General features: G+C 37.7%; 1 protein-coding gene across 2 annotated transcripts in view; it reads left to right on the top strand.

Moving 5' to 3' along the window:
* The first annotated feature begins 3,253 nt into the window (after positions 1-3,253).
* aig1 (androgen-induced 1 (H. sapiens)) overlaps positions 3,254-20,520 on the top strand; it is a 34,243-nt gene continuing 16,976 nt past the window's right edge. For both annotated transcript variants that reach the window (XM_059512396.1, XM_059512397.1), the window contains exons 1-3: positions 3,254-3,539; positions 6,781-6,936; positions 13,617-13,718. In XM_059512396.1, the coding sequence (XP_059368379.1) occupies positions 3,399-3,539; positions 6,781-6,936; positions 13,617-13,718 (399 nt within the window). In that variant the 5' untranslated portion in view covers positions 3,254-3,398. The remainder of the gene's footprint in view (positions 3,540-6,780; positions 6,937-13,616; positions 13,719-20,520) is intronic.

The following is a 20,520-nucleotide window of genomic DNA, read 5'->3' as shown; positions in this document are numbered from 1 at the left end:
GGTCCGAACGGACAACACTGCGACCGTTGCGTACATCAACCGACAAGGTGGTCTGCGCTCCCGTCGCATGTCGCAACTCGCTCACCACCTCCTCCTTTGGAGTCAGAAGGTTCTAAAGGTCACTTCGTGCCATTCACATTCCAGACCTGCTCAATCGTACAGCCGACGAGCTGTCTCGAGCAATGCTCCCGGGAGAATGGCGACTCCATCCCCTGACGGTCCAGCTGATTTGGAGACGGTTCGGAGTCGCTCAGGTCAACCTGTTTGCTTCTCCAGAGACCTCTCACTGCCAGTTTTTCTACTCCCTGACTGAAGGAACTCTCGGCACGGACGCACTGGCACACAGCTGGCCACGGGTCCTACGCAAGTATGCGTTTCCCCCAGTGAGCCTTCTTGCACAAACACTGTGCAAAGTCCGGGAGGACGAGGAGCAAGTCTTGCTAGTAGCGCCATACTGGCCTACTCGGACCTGGTTCCCCGAACTAGTGCTCCTTGCGACAGCCCCTCCTTGGCCAATTCCTCTGAGGAGGGATTTACTGACTCAGAGACGGGGCACCATCTGGCAACCGCGTCCAGACCTCTGGAAACTCCATGTCTGGTCCCTGGACGGGACGCGGAGGTTCTAGGTGACCTACCCCAAGAGGTAGTGAACACCATCACTTCGGCGAGAGCACCGTCTACGAGACACGCTTACGCCTTGAAGTGGAACCTGTTCGTTGAGTGGTGTTCTTCTCGCCGAGAAGACCCCCGAAGATGCCCGATTGCGGTCGTGCTATCCTTTCTGCAGCAAGGGTTGGAGCGAAGGCTGTCTCCCTCCACCCTCAAAGTCCAGGTTGCCGCTATTGCTGCGTACCATGACCCCTTGAATGGGAAGTCTCTGGGTAAGCATGACCTCATCGTCAGGTTCCTTAGAGGGGCCAGGAGGTTAAATCCTTCCCGGCCCCCCTGTATACCCTCTTGGGACCTGTCTCTAGTGCTTAAATCACTACAGCAGGGCCCATTCGAGCCTTTGCATTCAGTTGAGCTAAAGTTTCTTTCATTGAAAACTCTGCTCCTGCTTGCACTGGCCTCCATCAAGAGGGTAGGGGACCTGCATGCATTTTCGGTCGACGATTCGTGCCTACAGTTCGGGCCGGCTGACTCCCAGGTAATCCTGAGGCCCCGGCCTGGCTACGTGCCCAAGTTTCCCCCTACACCCTTCAAAGACCAAGTGGTGAACCTGCAAGCGCTGCCCCTGGAGGAGGCAGACCCAGCCCTGGCTTTGCTTTGTCCCGTCTGAGCATTAAGGTGCTACGTAGACTGGACACAAAGCTTCAGGACCTCAGACCAGCTCTTTGTCTGTTACGGAGGCCGGCAGAAGGGGAGTGCCGCCTCTAAGCAGAGGATGGCCCACTGGATTGTGGATGCCATAACCCTGGCTTATGAAAGTGAAAGGACATTCAGCCAAGTATGGTGACCCATACTCAGAATTTGTGCTCTGCATTTAACCCATCCGAAATGCACACACACAGAGCAGTGAACACACACACACACACACACTGTGAGCACACACCCGGAGCAGTGGGCAGCCATTTATGCTGCGGCGCCCGGGGAGCAGTTGGGGGTTCGATGTCTTGCTCAAGGACACCTAAGTCATGGTATTGAAGGTGGAGAGAGAAATGTACATGCACTCCCCCCACCCACAATTCCTGCCGGCCCGGGACTCGAACTCACAACCTTTCGATTGGGAGTCCGACTCTCTAACCATTAGGCCACGACTTCCCCATAAAGTCAGGCTCAGGGTGTGCCCTGCCCGTTCAGGTTGCGAGCTCACTCAACTAGAAGTGTTGCATCCTCCTGGGCGCTGGCTCGTGGCGCCTCGCTGACAGATATTTGTAGAGCTGCGGGCTGGGCGACCCCTAACACGTTCGCTAGGTTCTATAGCCTTCGTGTAGAGCCAGTATCCTCCTGTGTTCTCACCTCAAACGGGTAGTGGCACGGAGAGGCCCCGGTTAGTGTCAGCTTGCTTAAACCGCTCCAGAGTGTCCGTATTGTAGACCCTGTTGAGATCCTCCATCACCCAAAGCAGCTGGACGCGGCGGAACATCCGGCGCCAGACCTTCATGATGAATCAGTGAGAACCATGGAAGGGTGGGTTCCATATTGAGACCTAAGTGGTACTCATATGTGTATAGTCCACGGTATAGCCTTAGAGCCCGTGTTTCCCCAGCAGACTTCTGCCTTCCCAAGAGGGTTCTAATCACCTCCAATTTCTCCGTATACTCCTAAACGGATGCTATATGTGTATTTGCCTCCGAGACCTCCTTCAGGAAGGATGGGGCTTCCGCAGCGTCCCGGCTCCAAGCGGACCGGGTACGTTTTCCCAGTGTTATCCAATCTCACCCAGTGAGGTAGTGCTTTGACAATGGTGAGTGGAGCTACTTGTTCTGAGCCCCGGCCTACACCTAATAGGGGCGCAGGCGGCTCGCACAGGGCACTGGAAGGGGCAGCACCCATGGCGCTTTGATAGGTATCCCATATTCGTCGGTCACCGACGTGGCGTCTCCGTTCCCTCCTTCAGGGAATGAGGGTTACCATACGTAACCGAGACGTTTTTTATTTTAATGTTCTTTAAAATTCAATTTATTCCTGTGAAGCAAAGCTGTCTTTAGTGAAACATGATCCTTCAGAAATCATTCTAATATGCTGGTTTATAATCAATGTTGGAAACAGTTTAATGTTTTTTGGAACCTGTTATACTTTTTTCGATAAATAAAAAAGATACATAATAAATAAAATTGATAAATAAAAAGAACAGTGTTCAAATGTTAAGTGTTCACACACACACACATAAACATTGGATAAGAAAAAACACTGGACATTGGAATGTTAGCAAAATGGTCTTAGAACATATTTTTGTTAGCTGGGAAATTAACTGCATCTTTTTTCCACAGCCAAAAACGATGGAAATTGCAATCATTTGTGTAACTTATTTCTTTTCTTGGTTTATGAACATACACAAACTGCCTTCTCTGGTAAACAGCAAACAGACTACAAAGTGTGACAACATGATCTACAATAGAGACTAAATGTTCCATCTAAACATTTTGCGCTATATTAGGACAGTAAACAAACCCAGAAAAAGATTACCCTAGTGAGAGACAAGCGAAAAGAACAAACAAAACAAAACCCCAAAGCTCAGCACTGGTGCTGATCAGCGTCTCGATACAATGAGCATGCGCGGACACAAGACCAGCACCACAGCACAGCACAGCACGGACAGCGATGCTTGTTACTATAGCAACAAGCTCTCTCGCACTTCCGCCGCCTCCACCATCGTCTCCTCCTCCCCACCGCACAACCGCATCCCTCTGTCAACAGGATATTTCCTGAGACGGAAATACGACGGGGGAAGGAAAATGGCGCTCATCCCATCACAGATCCTCAGAGTAGCGATACTCCTCTCTTATTTTTCCATCCTCTGCAATTACAAAGCCATAGACATGCCCGCGCATCAAACATACGGCGGTAGCTGGAAGTTTCTTACGTTCATAGATTTGGTAAGTGCATGTGCGTCGTTCCCATGCATTGCCTGATGTATATTTATATGACATGTCCATAATGCATTAGACAGGCCCCTGTTATGCTGAAATATGCAGATTCAGAGTCCAAACTCCAACACAAATAGCCTTACGTCATATTTAGGGATCATAAATCTTTAATCACATGACGTAATGACTTTTTAAATCTCTAATGATGATGTCATGCTTTTCATATCTCACATCCTCATGTATAATGAATCTTCTTCTGAAGGCTTGTGCAGAATTACGAGCAGTTCATAGGAGGACAAATAAAGAGTGCATTTACAGTTTTTATATATAAACTGAAACATCCTTTTCTTTGGTTCTGGCACCATAAGAGACCAGTCTGTTCAAGTAAATGCAGGTCACATTAGGTGCCAGCAACTGCACGCACACATGTACGCACACACACACTGACTGTTATGACAGTCTGTGAGCCAATGACTCATGTTTTCCACATAAACAGCCCATTTTCTCCCCCTTTTTCGAACTGTGATTTTTAATAGCAATAAAAGTTGTTTTCTTACACTTCACATTTACACATCTGTTCCAGTGCACTGTTTGCGCCTTTTTTTTCTTCTTTCTTGTTTGGGAGTAATCTCATGCACAGTTATCTTCTGTGCAGATGTGTTTGGAGTATTGTGGATGAAGCTTTTCAAACCTTATGCTGTTTCATAATACTTTTTTCCCCACAAAATCCTTAGTTCTTATTTGAAATTGTAGTGCACTCTAGTAAACGTACTACAATTAACATATAAAACTATTGTGCAAAACTGTGAGCTTAGTAAGATTTTTTCATTTATTTGTACTGAAAACTATGCATCAAAGAACCTTGAAAATGTTTAGTTTCCTATCTGCCAAAATAGTCGTACCCTAAACCTTCATTCATTGCACATTAAATAAATGTACAATATAGTTATTTTAATAGTTTTGGTAACCTAAAAACAAAGTGATGATAGTTATAGGTTAATTCATAAACTCTTTAATTGTCTATAAGCACAGAAAAACTTGACTTAATTTCACCTACAACCATAAAGAGATAGGGAAGTGATTTATTGTTCACACTGCTTTGTGTAATAGTATAATGATTAATTCTGACAGCATTTAAGGACCTCTGACACCACTCACAGCATTGCCGTAATGAACCTGGATGATGAGGCTGTGTGAAACTAATATTAGAACAGACGATAAACACATGTCATGTTCTGAGAGGCAGATTATCTCATCTTGGCACAAGAAATGCAAGTACGTCTGGATCAAATACTTGCACTCACTATCCACAACTGATGTACTCCACTGTAGCATTGCTACATTTATTAACACTTCTAAGTAACTACCATTCTAGTGACTGTGATTTTAGCCATTTATGTTTTCATCAGGCTTCTTTAATTATTAAATACAGGAGTTTAGATTTGGCTTTCCATTCTCACAATAGGAACTTGAGGAGCCTGGCATAGAACTGATCTCTCAGTGTCATACATAAAGTGCCTGGTCAAGTGTGGCCGAAAGCTTTCAGTGATCTGACAATGAGTTACCCGTGGATTAATCAGCAGAGTTTAATTAGCACAGATGCACAGTTTTTCAGAGTGTGGCATTACTGTAATGAAAGGCAGCCTATATTTCTGGGAGAGCAGTTGCTACAGTATGTTGCAAACATTTTGTAACTTTAATTATAAAATCTTTGATTTTAAGACAAACAAGGTTGGAAAAAGTATGTTTTTTGCAGTATACTGTAGTGGTCTACTGTTTGATAAAAACCGAGGTTTTCCTAGCCCAATTATTATTATTATTCCCAGCTTCAGACAAGCAATTCACTAGATTTCATGGAGACTTGAGTCTCAGTCCAGAAATCCTTGTGGTTGTTTATAAGCACAAAATAAGGTTTTGTATAACTAATAAATGATTTTATGCCTCTTTTGGCTTCATGTACTTGCACCGTGGCTGTTTTTAACTCTCAAATGATATGAGAAAAGGAAGAACGTAAATTTTAGGCTCAGCTAAAGCAAAGATTAAAAGCAGTAGTGAGGGTAGAGTAAGAAAAATAGATCAAATTTTAGTTGGCTGGTAATAGGGATTTAAGACTTTTCCAATAAAAGATTGGTTTTGGATAAATCGAACATTTATATGAAGCCTTACTGGGGCTTCTCATGTCTTCAGACACCAGGAAACAAATTTAGGAGCAGAAAGATAATGAGGAATGAAATATTAAAGAGTGCATTAATGGGAGACTTTTTTGCATGTTGGATTTCTGTGGAGGAGATATAATAAAGAAACCCTCATAATTCCATAATGTCTTTCCATCTTAAATTAATGTCAAAGAAATCTCTTAACACTCTCATCACGAATGCTCACTAATGGAAAATGGGCAAAAAAAAGAAGACTCATTAGCTTAACATGAGAAATAGGTTATGTGGGTAAGGTTGTGTATTAAATTATTCCAGTGGCAGTTTTCTTGCGGCCTGTCATGCATTGTAACATTTGAAAGCTTGTCAACTGTATCTGTATATTGTTCTGTTTCCTGTGATGTGAGTTTGTTTGCTCTTGGAAAATGATGGTGCTTAGAAATACTCATATTCTATTTTGAGACAACCAAAGATGAATGCATGGCTTTCATCAAGTTTCCCTTCAACTTCCTCTTGTGTTCCTTTTATAAGAGAGCTTTGATTTACATGTCAATGAGAGGCCTTCCAAACACACACACACATTGAAATTTGATATTATTTATTTATTTATAGCAAAAATGGACCAAGCTACAACTCAGTCAATTTTGCCTGCTCTTTTCAGTTAGGGCTTAAATGAATATTTAACCCAAAAATGAAAATCTTTATCTGAAATTTTGCATTTCATGACTTGATCACTAGTGGATTCTCTGCAGTGAATGGGTGCCATCAGAATGAGAGTCCTAACAGCTGATTACAAACATTGTAATAATCCACAAATAATCCACACAACCCCAGTTTATCAAATATATATACACTAATTTCTGACATTGTGAAATTTCTTAAAAATCTTAAGATCTTTAAAGTTATACTGAGATATTGTTACAATTTAAAATAACTTTTTATTTATTTTACAATGTCTTTGTCACAATGTAAAAGTCAAAATGGCGCATCATTGTTCTTAGAAGTTGTATTTACAAATCTGATGGGACGTGTCCCATTTCTTCAAGATATACTACATTACCTTTTCCTAACCAGTGTGTTACGATTCCTCATGGCAGGTCATTCAGGCGGTGTTCTTTGGAGTGTGTGTCCTGACTGACCTCTCAAGCCTTTTGACAAAAGGCAGTGCCAGTATGGAGCAAGAGAGACAGTTGAGGAAGCTGATTAGCTTACGAGACTGGATGATGGCTGTTCTGGCCTTTCCTGTTGGTGCGGTATGTATAAACCACCAATCAGATTTCTTGTTTTGCATATGTACACTGTCTGAGATCTATAAAAATAGTAATACTCTTTATTTTTGTAATTTTGATCTACATCTGGAGACTGTGAGCAGTGCTGCTGGCTCAGTGATAATATGTTGACGTTCAGATAAAATCAGTGCTTAAAATCAACATTGAAAATTGGATTGAAATTGAATAATAACACCAATATGGTCAATTTTAAAGTGAAATAATGAAGTTATCCAAATTATTACTGTGCAAAGAAATCTAGCATTCAAACTAAAGTTTGGAAAAGTTTCAGAATTTCTATAAGTATGCAAACGTTGCATTTCTTTTTTTTTTTTTTTTTTTCGGAAAATCAGCAAAAGTCATTGGCTGCTGGCGGTGACTTACAGTGCGGTTAGTTTAAAGTGTGTGAACCTACCATAAATTCTGAGCCATTAAATTCCATTGTTAATGTGTGGGAAAGTAAAAAAAAACAGTACAGTAACGGAACATGAATGCAATACTTTGTCTGAAGCTGCCGTCCCCTCCCACATGCCATTGACATTAAGATGTCTGAAACCACAGAAAAACAGAGGCAACTATTCAAACCTTGTTTCAAGTAATCATTCAGTGGATCTAAGAAAGGAGGGTTGTGTTTAGAGCATATTAGTAGAGGGTGCCAAAGGTAAAAGACAGCTTGCCGCATATGCCTGACCAATGGTTTAATTTTCTGGAACTTTGCAGTCTCATACATTTGTAGACAACTATCAGTAGTATACAGTATACTTTAAAAGCTTTTGAAAACTCACAAAGTTTAATTTATTTGATCAAAATACACTAATACTGGGAAATTATTGCAATGTAAGTGTTTTCTATTTGAATATATTTTAAGCAAAATGTCACGATCCTTCAATCACTCTAATATGCTGATGTAGCCTACCTCTCAAAAAACACTTATTGTTATTATCAGTGTCAAAAACAGTTGTGCTGCGTCATATTTTTGTGGAAACTATGATATGTTTTATTTCAGGAGTAGAACGTTCCAAAGAACGTCATTAGGTTTGAAATAGAAATATTTTTTGTAACATTATAAATGTATTTACGGTCACTTTTGATTAATATGCCTATATTGTGCAATCCAGTACAAAAGGTCGATGTGTCTTGTCTTTGTAGGGCAGAATAGACACTAGTTACGTTTAGATCTGTATTTAAACTATCAAAAAATTGAATGATCTGATTCTTTAAAAAGGTACAATAGGTGAAAAATAGGTACAAAAGGTATGAGCCTGCAGGTCTGGTCAGACAGCATTTGTATTATCTTAGCATATACAGCTATATTTGGCAACATCCACACGTGCTGCTTTGCATAAGGGGACTACAGACACCAATACGCATTGTCTTAAATGTAGAGCCTATTTGTTTTGCAAATGCCCAGTCATCTATCTGGCACTGCCACAAAATCATCTATGCAATAAAATCCTGTCCTGTGAAGTAGGAAACACTATGTTGTTTCTGTTTTTTGCGAGTGTGTGTGTGTGTGTATGTGTGCCCGTGATGACCATCAGATAATTGCATGGAAAGTATTTAAATTTTGATCACAAATGTCTTGCTTTGTCTCTGGCTGGCTAAAGAGCTTTTAATATTGCATGGCACAATGTTAGTAGGGAGTTTAAGATGTCAAATGACAGTGTCAAAGTGACTTAAACCTTAAGTGGAAAGAAAATTGACTCTGCTCATTTAATTTTAATGAAAGCGACAGGCATTCCACTTATACATTGCAAGGAATCACTAAAAATAAATGGCTAATATGGCTAAATAATACATAAAGCAGAGTGTAAAAATGCACAAATAATTCTATAGTGTGCAAATACACTACAGGTCAAATGTTTAGAATATAAGATATTTTTAATGCTCACAAAGGCTGCATTTACATAAAGATACTTACAGCTTTGACCATTGCATCATTCTGTGGGGTATTTGTAGGTTGCAGATTCTCAGTGGGACTTAACGAGATGGCAGACAGAGGAGGCTTCCTTGTAAGCTTGTAAAAAACTTAGCAGCCAGACAGCCATGATACAAACACAAAATAGACGCTTGACTTGGCCCTAGCCCTGGCCCTCAGTCTAAGAGCTGGGCATGAGACTCAGCTTACAGCCATCATCACAATGAGCATTACTAGTGCTGACGTTAATATTGGGAAACAGGCTCTGGTGTGTTTGAGTAATATGCCTACTTTGTTAGCCTTAGCCCAGGTCATTTCCTGCCACCTATTAGTGGTATATGTGTCTCGCTGATATTCACTCAATGATAGACTCAATGATACAATGGGATCACATTTTTTGTCGTCTGCTTAAAGGAATAGTTCACAAAAAATTAAACTTTGCTGAAAATTTGTTCAACTCCATGCCATCTAAGGTGCACTGTAGATGAAGGAACAGATTTGGAGAAATTTAGCATTACATCACTTGCTTACCAACGGATCCTCTGCAGTGAATGGGTGCCATCAGAATGAGAGTCCAAACAGCTGATAAAAATATAACAATGATCCACAAGTAATCCACATGACTCCAGTCCATCAATTAACATCTTGGTGTGTGAAACGTTGCATGTTTATGATGAACAAATTAATCATTAAAGCCATCATTAATTAACTTTAAACTGTTGCTTCTGGCCATAATCCATAACACTGCTTCCTCCAATGAAGAAGTCTACCCCCTGTTGTTCAAAATGCATCAACATATTTGTTTAGGACTGTTTGGACTGTTTTCACTTGTACAGTAAATGGTGCCTGATCTTTGTGCATTTTTGACAAGACCACTTTTTCTGTAAGCAATATCATGGAGAGAGGACTAAGTTAGTTGAAAGAAAAAAACTAATCTTGATGAATTTGTTTTTCCACTTCCCAAGACGTTAACTGATGGAGTAGAGTTGTGTTGATTACTTGTGGATTATTGTGATAATTTTAACAGCTGTTTGAACTCTCATTCTGACGGCACCCATTCACTGCAAAGGTTCCATTGGTGAGCAAGTTATGCAATACTAAACTTCTCCAAATTTGTTCTGATGAAGAAACAAACTCATCTGCATACTGAATAAATTTATAAATTTATAGTATATATTTATTTCTTGGTGAACGACCTTATCCACGTTATTTTGCGACACAGAAGTAAGTTGTTTTCAGTAAATGTGACTTGCTATAGCAAAATAACTAGAACTAAAACTATTTGCATTACAAACCAGTCTGTTTATGATTACGATAATACATTAAAATGATAACAAACACCAGTCTGCAATATCAAACTGCATGATAGCCTATTTGTGTACAGCTAAAATAAATGGAAGTTGATGACACTGGAAGGCTTGCACATTCAATTTACAAATGGCCACATCCGCTCTTATGTTAAAATAAGATGGAAACAGTATGTCAGGCCTAGGGATGGGGCCTCCAGCTAGCTTGGCTGTATAATAGAGAAGGTTTTGAGCTTGTTATGTGGTTTATCCGCAGTGCCCAAAGAGAACGGGCAAATCCAAATAAACCACCTGTCCAGCAATGAACTTATTTAACTTGCGCTTTCAAGATGAAGCCCGACGTTTACTTGAAATATGCTTCAAAAGCACAACAGTTCCCTTTCACAAGGTATATCCTCATTTTGCCGCCCATTTATTTGGGTACGGCAACCATCATCCAAGCTCTTACTGGAAACAAGAATCCTGCAAAATAATCGGAGACACCCAAACCAAACAGAAATCTGTCACGCCCATAAATGAGGCCCATTAATGCAAATACGTTTGAGCAGTTCAGGATTACAGCAAGGGAAATTAAATTCCTCGTCGGAGAGCCTTGGACTTCAAATGCTCTTTCACGAGGCCTGCATGCTCCACACCAACGTGCCTGTTTTTAACAGCGTGTGTGATGTCCTCATCATCTTAACACTGTCCTTGTTCACAGAAGACATCTGTAGCTCCAAGTAAGTTTTGGATAAAAGCAAGAAAAAAAGAAGTCAGCTCTTAGGGATTAATTATGGTACGCTGATATGAAAATATAAGCTCTGTGTGTTGGTTAGTTGTGCTCATGGCTGGTTTTTGTGCTTGTCATGGTTTTGCGTAGAGATTGCGAATCAAAGAGGATATTAGACAAGTGAGACTTTTCGGCATAATGAGATGTGCCGGCATGAGGCAGTCTGCCAGAAGACCTGCTGGGAATCTGGGGGTGAGGAATGGGCTCAATTTTAAGTCATGGCAGGGAGTGAGAGGTCTTAAAAAGTTATAAGTCTCTGAAGATAAAAAATAGTTGCAGTTTCCTCATTTATATAATTTCAGAAAAGTTGATAATTAAGATGGCTAGCATCTGATAACATACAAGAAGTATTTACTTTTCTAATGCTTGTTTTGTGCTGAATCATATAATCATGGAAAAAAGCTTTAGTATTGTTGGTTCTGCATTCTTAAAGTGCATTCACAGGATTATTTAAATGTTTCCCCTAAATTATTTAAATGCTTAGTCAGGGGGCAAATTACAGCAACATTTATGGTTAGAGAACCATAGGTTAGGAAAAAAATAAAATAAATTTGTCCATTGTTAAATGCTAGTTTAATGATGCAACATGGCATAGGTAAAAATGTATGTAAGCCAAGATTTTAAAAAAGAGCTTTAAGAGTATTATGTATAGACTAACATTTTGTCACACCAGGGGCGTAGCCATCATATCAGGAGTGACAGAAATGTCAAATGCAATAATTTTATGTATGTAGCCTATATATTATCATAATTATTATTATTTTTATTTTATTTATTTTTTACAAGGAATTATCTTCTTTTTTTATTCCTTTTAATTAGCTTTAAGAAATCAAATACACTGCTGGACAATAATCAATCATTTGTAATCAATATTTTTTTCCTAATGGCAATTTTATGATTGTTTTATATACTAAGCTACATTTAATTAGAAATTATTTTAATTTTCTGCTCAGAATAAGGTAGAAAATATATTTTATAGTTTCTGTATTGTAATAAATGATATGTCAATTAGCTCTGCATCATTCATAAATTTTATTTATTGTAGGGATTTTTTTTTACGTTTCATCAGTTCATTCTGCTTTTATTCAGTTTAGCTGCAGATAAAGCCTGGCGCGTCTATGAGAGCGCGAGCACTTCTCTTTCAGTGTGAAAACGTCTTCATCTCATTTTCACAGAATAAAATGCTACAGTAGACTAGCTAACTTTTCCTCTCCATCAGCGAATGATTCTGAGAGAAAACTCACCCGATGTCTGTTTGCTAAAGCTACAAATGCTACTTTCATGCATCTGATTATCAGATAAACCTCGCGCTCTTATTTCAAGGTCGTTGTTAATGCTGTGGTCATTTACAAGACCACAGCATTAATGACTAACCACTAGTCGTGGCCTAGTGGTTAGAGAGTTTGACTCCTAACCCTAGGGTTGTGGGTTCGAATCTCGGGCCGGCAATACCATGACTTAGGTGCCCTTGAGCAAGGCATCGAACCCCCAACTGCTTAAATGGCTGCCCACTGCTCCGTGTGTGTGCACTTTGGATGGGTTAATCATTTATCATTCAATGGAACTGTACTTATGATTTAGACACTTACATTTCTGCTCCGTCCATGCAATAAATACAGCTTTCGACTGCTCAGGTAACGCCACCGGTAAGATGCAGAGAGCCATTGACAAACTACAGAAAAGTAAAACTACTTCACTGTATTATTAGGCTACTGGCCACGAGTCCTATAGATCGCACGTCAGAGACGAACGGAGCATGAGCGCAATCCTGTGACAGTCTCAGGCGGTAAACGGTGGAGCACATGAAGGACAGATAAGAGGCACGAACACTGTTCAAGGTCTCGATTAATTCGTGCGTGTAGTAATTTAATGTGTATATATTTTGAAAGCATTGAATCGCTATAGAAATCGTGATTCATTAGATTCTTAGCGTTTTGAATCTATTACTGTCCAAGATCGGTGATTCACGATTCAAAAATCATGTTTCAAGATCGATGCATATGAATTGTCAGGGTTTGTAATCGATGCATCGAGAAAACGAGTCAATCGTTACACCCCTAGCTACCACTGATCCATGAATGCTGTATTGTTCATGCCAGGCCAGTAGTTGGTGATATGACTTTTTAAAAAAACACAACTTTCCTTTTCCAGTGAAACTGGGCTACTTTTACATTATTGCCATGGGTTGTTTTTCATGTTCGCGTGTTGAAGCGACCCCAAAAACATTAGTCCCTGAAATGCGAATTTTACCAGGGGAACCCCGCCAAAAAACAAGTATTTTACACCCCAGAACATGAGTTTTACTGGGGGGGACCCCCCTCAAAACACGATTGGCCTAGTTTTGAGCTATTTTGGGACTATTGTTTGAGTAGCAACTGGGCAAGTTTTGTTGTGGAAACCTGCAATAATGCCCCTTGTATTTGCAGCATTAGACAAACACAAAAAACCCACTGAAATTAGAAAACTGTTCAGTCACAGGTGTGCAATGTAAATAAAATCACATACCACACATACTCTACACATTTCATTAATATTTAGGAATTACTTAAAAAAAGGTAAAAGATATAATATATATATTATACAACATTCAATATGGTGACAGAATGTGTTTTTTCTCTGTTTTTGTGATTTGTGATTCATTATCAGTATTTTCTTTGTTTTTGGTTTGCAGTTTGTGGTGACTATGTTCTGGACGCTTTACGTGTATGACAGAGATTTGGTATATCCAAGACTCCTGGACAACTTTATACCTCAGTGGCTAAACCATGGCATGGTAAGTGGAAAATTGCTTTCTTTTCTTTCTAGACTAGACTGTGAAATATGCTTGCCAGATTCAAATCACTGACATTACAAATGTCTTTCTAAATGAACAATTGCATTATAAGTCTATAGATAGATAGATAGATAGATAGATAGATAGATAGATAGATAGATAGATAGATAGATAGATCACTCTCAAACAGAATCAAAAGAAAAAGCACATTTTGTTCTTTTTTCTTGAGCTCCATTGACGTCAGATGTGAAATGCTAGTCGTTGTGCAAACGTTCATTTCAATCAGGTGGAACAAAACCTTCAAGGTGGGGTCCAAGTTGCAGGTCTTGTTTTTTTGACAGGTAATTGTGATGTTAAGTGTGACAGCATTTTAAGCCAGTGTGTTATTCCAGTAGCAAAATCGCAAAAGTGACTGTTGGCAACAGATGGCAAGAATGTTTACATCCACATATTGTCACGAATACAGCATTAATGTATCTTCAGAAGTGAAAAGACTCTACAAGAGATATTTAATAACCTAAATGTTTCCATATTGAATTGTTCTTTAATCTGCTCAAGTGGCCTTGACGAAAGAGGTTTTGGGACCTAAAGGCTTCTGATAGATTGATAGGAACAATAACTCAGAATGAGGCTATTACTGGAAATGTGGTTGGATGTCTCAGTCGTCGCTAATCACAGGATGTATTCGGTTGACTTGGGTATAGCCCGGGGCCAATGACAACACACGTAGCGGTTGCTAGGGAAACGTGTCTCGGTTATTAATCAACAGGAATATAACCTTTGAGCCTAATCAGAAATTGTCTCTATTTTTAATGGGCATTATGAAATCACATGCAATTGGATTTTCCACAGGGTTTTAAACCTTTCAACATTCACCATTAATACACATTAGACTGTACAGGATTTTTAGGTTTGGTTATTAGGCATGTGTTAAAAATGTACGTTTCATTTCTTCATATTTCCTTAACGACTTTGGTTGACGGTGGCCCCAAAATGAGTCGAGAGTCTATTCTGTTCACAGGGAAAAAACAATGCAAATGATAAAAACTGTGATCATGCATTGTAAGGATGGCAAGATCAACAAAATGTTCAACCCCAAACACTATAGGCTGTTAAAAATCTAAATTTGGTTTATCATCCTTAATTCAAGGCTTTCAATGAAGAAAGCATTTGGACAATGGTTTTCTCCAGCCAGTGAAGAAACCGGAGGTCTTGTGATCTAAATACAGTTGTGCTGCTGAGGACTGACCCACGGGAGAGAACTACCTTCCATCTGAAAACAATTTGTGCTATGCAGAAAGTTCCAGACTATCCCGCCTGTGACTGAAAGGGGTTACTCCATTGTAAATATTTTGAAGCATTCCATGGTACCACATTTGTTTGTTTACCCATGCTGCTATGGCAACTGTCTTCTGTTCACTGGATGTTCTGACAAAAAAACAGTGAATAAGCCTTGTTACTTTTAGGCACAAAGTCGAGTCTGAGCTGAGGTCTGAGCATTTATACCAAATATTATAAATGTGACAGATATGTCTACAGATATTCAAATTAAAATAAATAAATATGACAAATATATCTTTTAGAAAAATGAAAACCATTTAGACCGCAAAGCAACTTTGCATAAATAATAATAATAATAATAATACATTTTCTTTCAAATTATGCAATTAATTAAATAACTAAAATAAATCATAACAATAAAAGTATAATATAAAAAAATAAATATGAAAAATATGTTTAAAAAATAAAGACCATTTAAACTACAAAGCAACTTTGCATTAATAATAATAATAATCATAATTTTCTTGAATTCATTTATTAACTAAAATTATAACAATAAAATTATAATATAAAAAAATAGATATGAAAAATATATTTAAAACTGAAGACCATTTAGACTGCAAAGCAACTAAGTATAAAGAGATATAACATATTTTTAAACTATAAAATGAATTTATTTACATAAATTTTAACAATAAAATTAAAGTATTAAAAAAAAAAAAAAACTATATATTTAAAATTAATACTATTTAGACTGCAAAGCAACTACCATTAATAATAATAATAATAATACTTGAAACTATAGTATTTTAAGTAGTTAAAAGTAAGTGTAAGTAATTTATAAATTAACAAATTATAATATTAAAATTATAATTTAAAAAATAAATATGAAAAATATGTTTAATAAATAAAGACCATTTAGACTGCAAAACAGCTTTGGAATAATAATAATTATTATTATTATTATTATTAAAAATTTTATAATAAAATTGTTATTATATTTAAATTTAATATTTAACTTTCTATTAACTAAATAGACTACAATTATATGATTATGTTTTATTGTAGCCTAATGATCAAGTTATTGTGTAAAAAAATATATTGTAATCTTAATTATGAGTTTCAAATCTCTATTTTATCCCATGTGCCTACCACTGAAACACTCACAGCAGGGCATTTATGAATCCTTTACACCTTGATGCACTGCAAGAGAGAGCAAAGCTGTTTTTCAAAGCTTCCCTAAAAATTAGGCCACAATAAACTATAATTGCTCTGACTGTACAACTGCTCCTTTTAAGTCGATTCATTTGAACACACTAGACATATTTATATTTCTGCTGGTGCATGCAGCTCATTGCTACAAAAGTCCTTTGAAACGTTCAGGGACTCTCTAGATATATGTAGACACATGCAAATATTTGCAAATATTAATCACATCACTAGAATTTGAAAACTTTGTCTCTGTTGGTGCAGACAGGAAGCAACATGAAAAAACAAAAACAGAAATAAGATTAAACAATAATAATAAAATGAGAAAGGGAAAGGACATTTTCCCTGTTCTGAAGCTGTCAGCAGTATATTTGGCAAAGCCTGTCAGGACTCATAATGTGGTGATAACAATCAAACAAGAGTCACTTCAAAAAGACTTAAAGAAGCCGCTGCTAAACTTTCATGACATCATCGGGAGGCGGTTTACCTGCGTCAAAGTATCTGTGACAATAATCCCTTCTCTGCTGCTCTTATGTTAATGCCAGTGGCCTCCCGCTGAGCAGCCCCCATGTTCAAACGCATACCGCAAATAAACATCTTACACCTGCTTAGAAAAGACACCACCGCTGTACATCTCAAAATAAAAGTACAAAAGACCCAGAGAGGCCGACTTCCCACATGAAGGTATTTTCTGGAGAAGAACGCCCGGTCTGAGCGTTTAACTTTCCTCATATATAATTCAGCAGGTAGCTTTTAAATGAAACAGGTCATTGTGCACAGGGGCTTTTATGACTGATTGCCTGTGGTAAACAACCCTCTGTCACTCCTTTATTCACACTGCTATTGTTTGGAGGAAAGAAACACAGTACACGGCAATTCCTTTTCCACAGCGTGACCTTGAACGCACATGGTTTCGGCTAATTAATCATGCAGTAAGTTCAAAGACAATCAATATTTATGACTGACTTACAGTTTCAAAACTTTCACAGACATCCGTCGCTGCAACAGAGAAAGATTTTTACGCAAGGATCCCATTTAACTAAGCACTATAGGTCAGTAATGGCTTCTTTTGGCCTGTAATGAAAAACTCACACTGAGAGGAAGCAGACTTTGCTTTTTAAAATTAATTGTCTCTCAACCTGTCTGTGGCATTTCTCTACAATTCCTTCTGCTGGATTTGTGGGATGTTGTTTAGAGTAGAAAATAGCTGTGCCCACAGGCCAATTTGAAGAGTGCTGTCCTCCGAAAATGGTCTCTAACTGTACGCTCCTGCTGCGACTACCAGTATGTTGTTCAGACTGTGAGGATAAGTGTTTCACCATTTACAGTAATAAGAATCCATCTTCCGAGTGAGAGGAGAAATACATCCGTGTGACTGAAATCGATCAATGTCACCATCCGTGGCTGTGCTAAACTGATCCGGGCTCCTGATGCTCTCCAGTGGTGTTTTCTCTGCATCTAATAACATGTTGGGTTTGCAACTGTCAGAGGAACCTCAGACAGACTAGTTTCTGCTTAACCAATGGTATTGCCCAGACCGTCTTTAGGATGCCGCAAGGATAAGAACCAGATGTCAGAGTAAATCAGACTTTTTTCAGGCTTTGCGGCCCTTTACACTTTAAAAACAAAACAAAAAAACAACATGCATCGTATGAAATACAGCACATGCGTACTTTACAGTTAGATAAAGGTATAAAGTGAGCAATTTTTTGGTTTTGTTTGCACTTTTGTTGCACTCATGTTCTTGTTTTTCTAATGAAAGTTTGAAGTGTAGCAGCATATATATATACACACACACACACACACACACACACACACACACACTTAAAAATATATTTATTTATTTATATGAACATTTTATGTATTCAGTTTAGTTTTTTTTTTCTGTTTTACTTTATAACTGTTAATGTGCTACCTGGTATACTTTTATTAATTTTTTTATCAAATAGCATATTAACTTTAGAAGCCTAAATAATTTGGCCTAAAAAAAAAAAAATACTACAAATGGTGCAAATAAATAAGAAACTTGAAAACATTTGTATTACTTCAGTACTAACTAATATCAAATAAAAATAACTAATAAATTATTTTAACATGAAATTGCAACTAGATATCAATAATACTAGAGTGTGCTGAAAAATTGTACTCTGTTAAACTTTTTTAAATGATACCAGCTAAATGAATTAATTTTAAAAGGCAGAGTTGCCCCAAAATTAAATTTTGGCATCATTTATACAGTACGCCCTCATGTAATTCTTAAACCCTATATGCTTTCTTCTGTGAAACACAAAGGAAAAGAAACTGAAAATATTCAACTTTTTTTGTCCAAACCAATTCAGTGGAGTAAATGATGATAAAATACACCTACATTCAATATTATTCTGGCTCAGCACCCATAAACTTGATGCAAACTACCCATCAATTATCATACTGGCCAAGGATACAAACCAAAAGGTCTGTCTGAATAGTAGAAATTACAATTTATGCAGGCTAGTAATCACCTACAGCGCCCAGACCCTGATTCATAAGTGCATTATTGAATTATTAGTATTAGTCTCCATAAATGCAAAAACATCTCAGGCTGCTGACAGATTGCCATCTGGTGGTCATCGCCAACTTGAGGACTGGTCGCGCACAAGCTCAGACTGTAATTCCCCGGATTGCTGTAAGATGCAGAATCATTTTAATGACATGTTAAAACAAGGCTCCCCTTCATTATGGCCATTGAGGTTTCCCTGCAAAATCTTTTGTCCCGTGGCTTGCCATTCCTCGTATGCAATGAAGTAAAGTGAAGCTAAATAAATCAGCATTTTTTGTGGTGTTTTTCACAGTGGAGTGCCACCGTCATCTTCTATAGAACATTTACCAGCAAATTCTTTCATGCATCACTGGAGGACGCGAGCTTTGATCTTATATCAGCCTGGCTGAGAAACACAAAGCAGCTCAGTATTGTTGCAGAGAGTGTAGTGCAGTCAGCGGTTGTGCTGGTAAACATAAGGGAGAGGTCAGTGTTATTATTGTTAACAAAAAACTAAAACCAAAACTGAAAGAAAACCATTTTGTTAAGTGAAATAAAATGGGGGGGTTGGTGTAATGACTTCAATACTAAATAAAATAAAATAAAAATAACTAATAAATTATTTCAGTGTTAGTTTTGTATACACAGTATATTATAAACTTGAAACTTTTACATAAATATGATTACACTGTTAAACATGTTTAAATGATACCAGACATTATATATTATATTATAATATTATACTGTATATTTACTATTTTATATATATTATATTATATTATATTAACTTTGGCTGGCCTAAAAAACTAAACACTGATAAAAAAAATAGTGCAACTCGATGGGAAATTAGAAATATTTGTATTGCTTTAATATAAACTAAGATCACATACATTATTAATAAATCAATAAATTATTTGAATTTCAAAATAAAACTAGATACTATGGAAGCCTGTTTCTGTCAAAGAAAAATGAAAAAGGTAATTGCAACTCTTTATCTCAAAATTCTGACTTATTTCATGCAAAAAATTCCGCTGAATTCTGAGTTAACATCTTGCAATTTTTTTTTTTTGCCATAGAAAAAAAATATATTAAAAATAAGTAATTGCAACTTTTTCTCAGAATTTTGTCTTTTTTCTTGCAATTGTGAGGTATAACTCACATTTCAGACTTTTCTTCTCAGAATTCTGAATTTTTATCCCGTAGTTCTTTTTTTGCATGTTTCTGCCATGCTATGGCTTTTTAACTCACAATTCAATTTAATTTAATTCAAACCTTTTTTTCTTGCAATTTGGAGTTTATATCTGAAAATTCTGACTTTTTTTTCCTGAGAATTGCACGTTCATCTTACAATTCTGCATTTATCTCATGATTCTGAGTTTATCATCTCACTATTTTTTTCACAGAATTGGAAGAAAAATGTCAGCATTTTGAGATATAAACTTGGAATTGTGAGAAAAAATTAGAATAATGATATGTAAAGTGGCAATTACCTTTTTTTTTTTTCAGTGGTAGTGGAAACAAGCTTCCATATGATACCAATAAAGACAGACTGTATCTGTGTATACAAAAAGCTGCATTGCTCACGAGTGCATGTTAGAACACTAAAAAAAGCCTATTAACATGACAGCATCTCTGTAAATTCCCCTCATTTGTGATTTAACCATGTATGCCATGTGGCATTATTGAGCATCTGCTCTTGTTTTCTCTTTCAGTGTGCTGTGAGGTTAGCGTTATCTTTTTGCTTGGCAACCCCTTCACTCACTTAAAGCTCCAGATTGACAAGAGGGATCTGGT

The sequence above is a fragment of the Carassius carassius genome, chromosome 27, assembly GCF_963082965.1.
Source record: "Carassius carassius chromosome 27, fCarCar2.1, whole genome shotgun sequence".
Taxonomy (NCBI): domain Eukaryota; kingdom Metazoa; phylum Chordata; class Actinopteri; order Cypriniformes; family Cyprinidae; genus Carassius; species Carassius carassius.
This window is presented reverse-complemented; position numbering and strand designations above follow the sequence as displayed.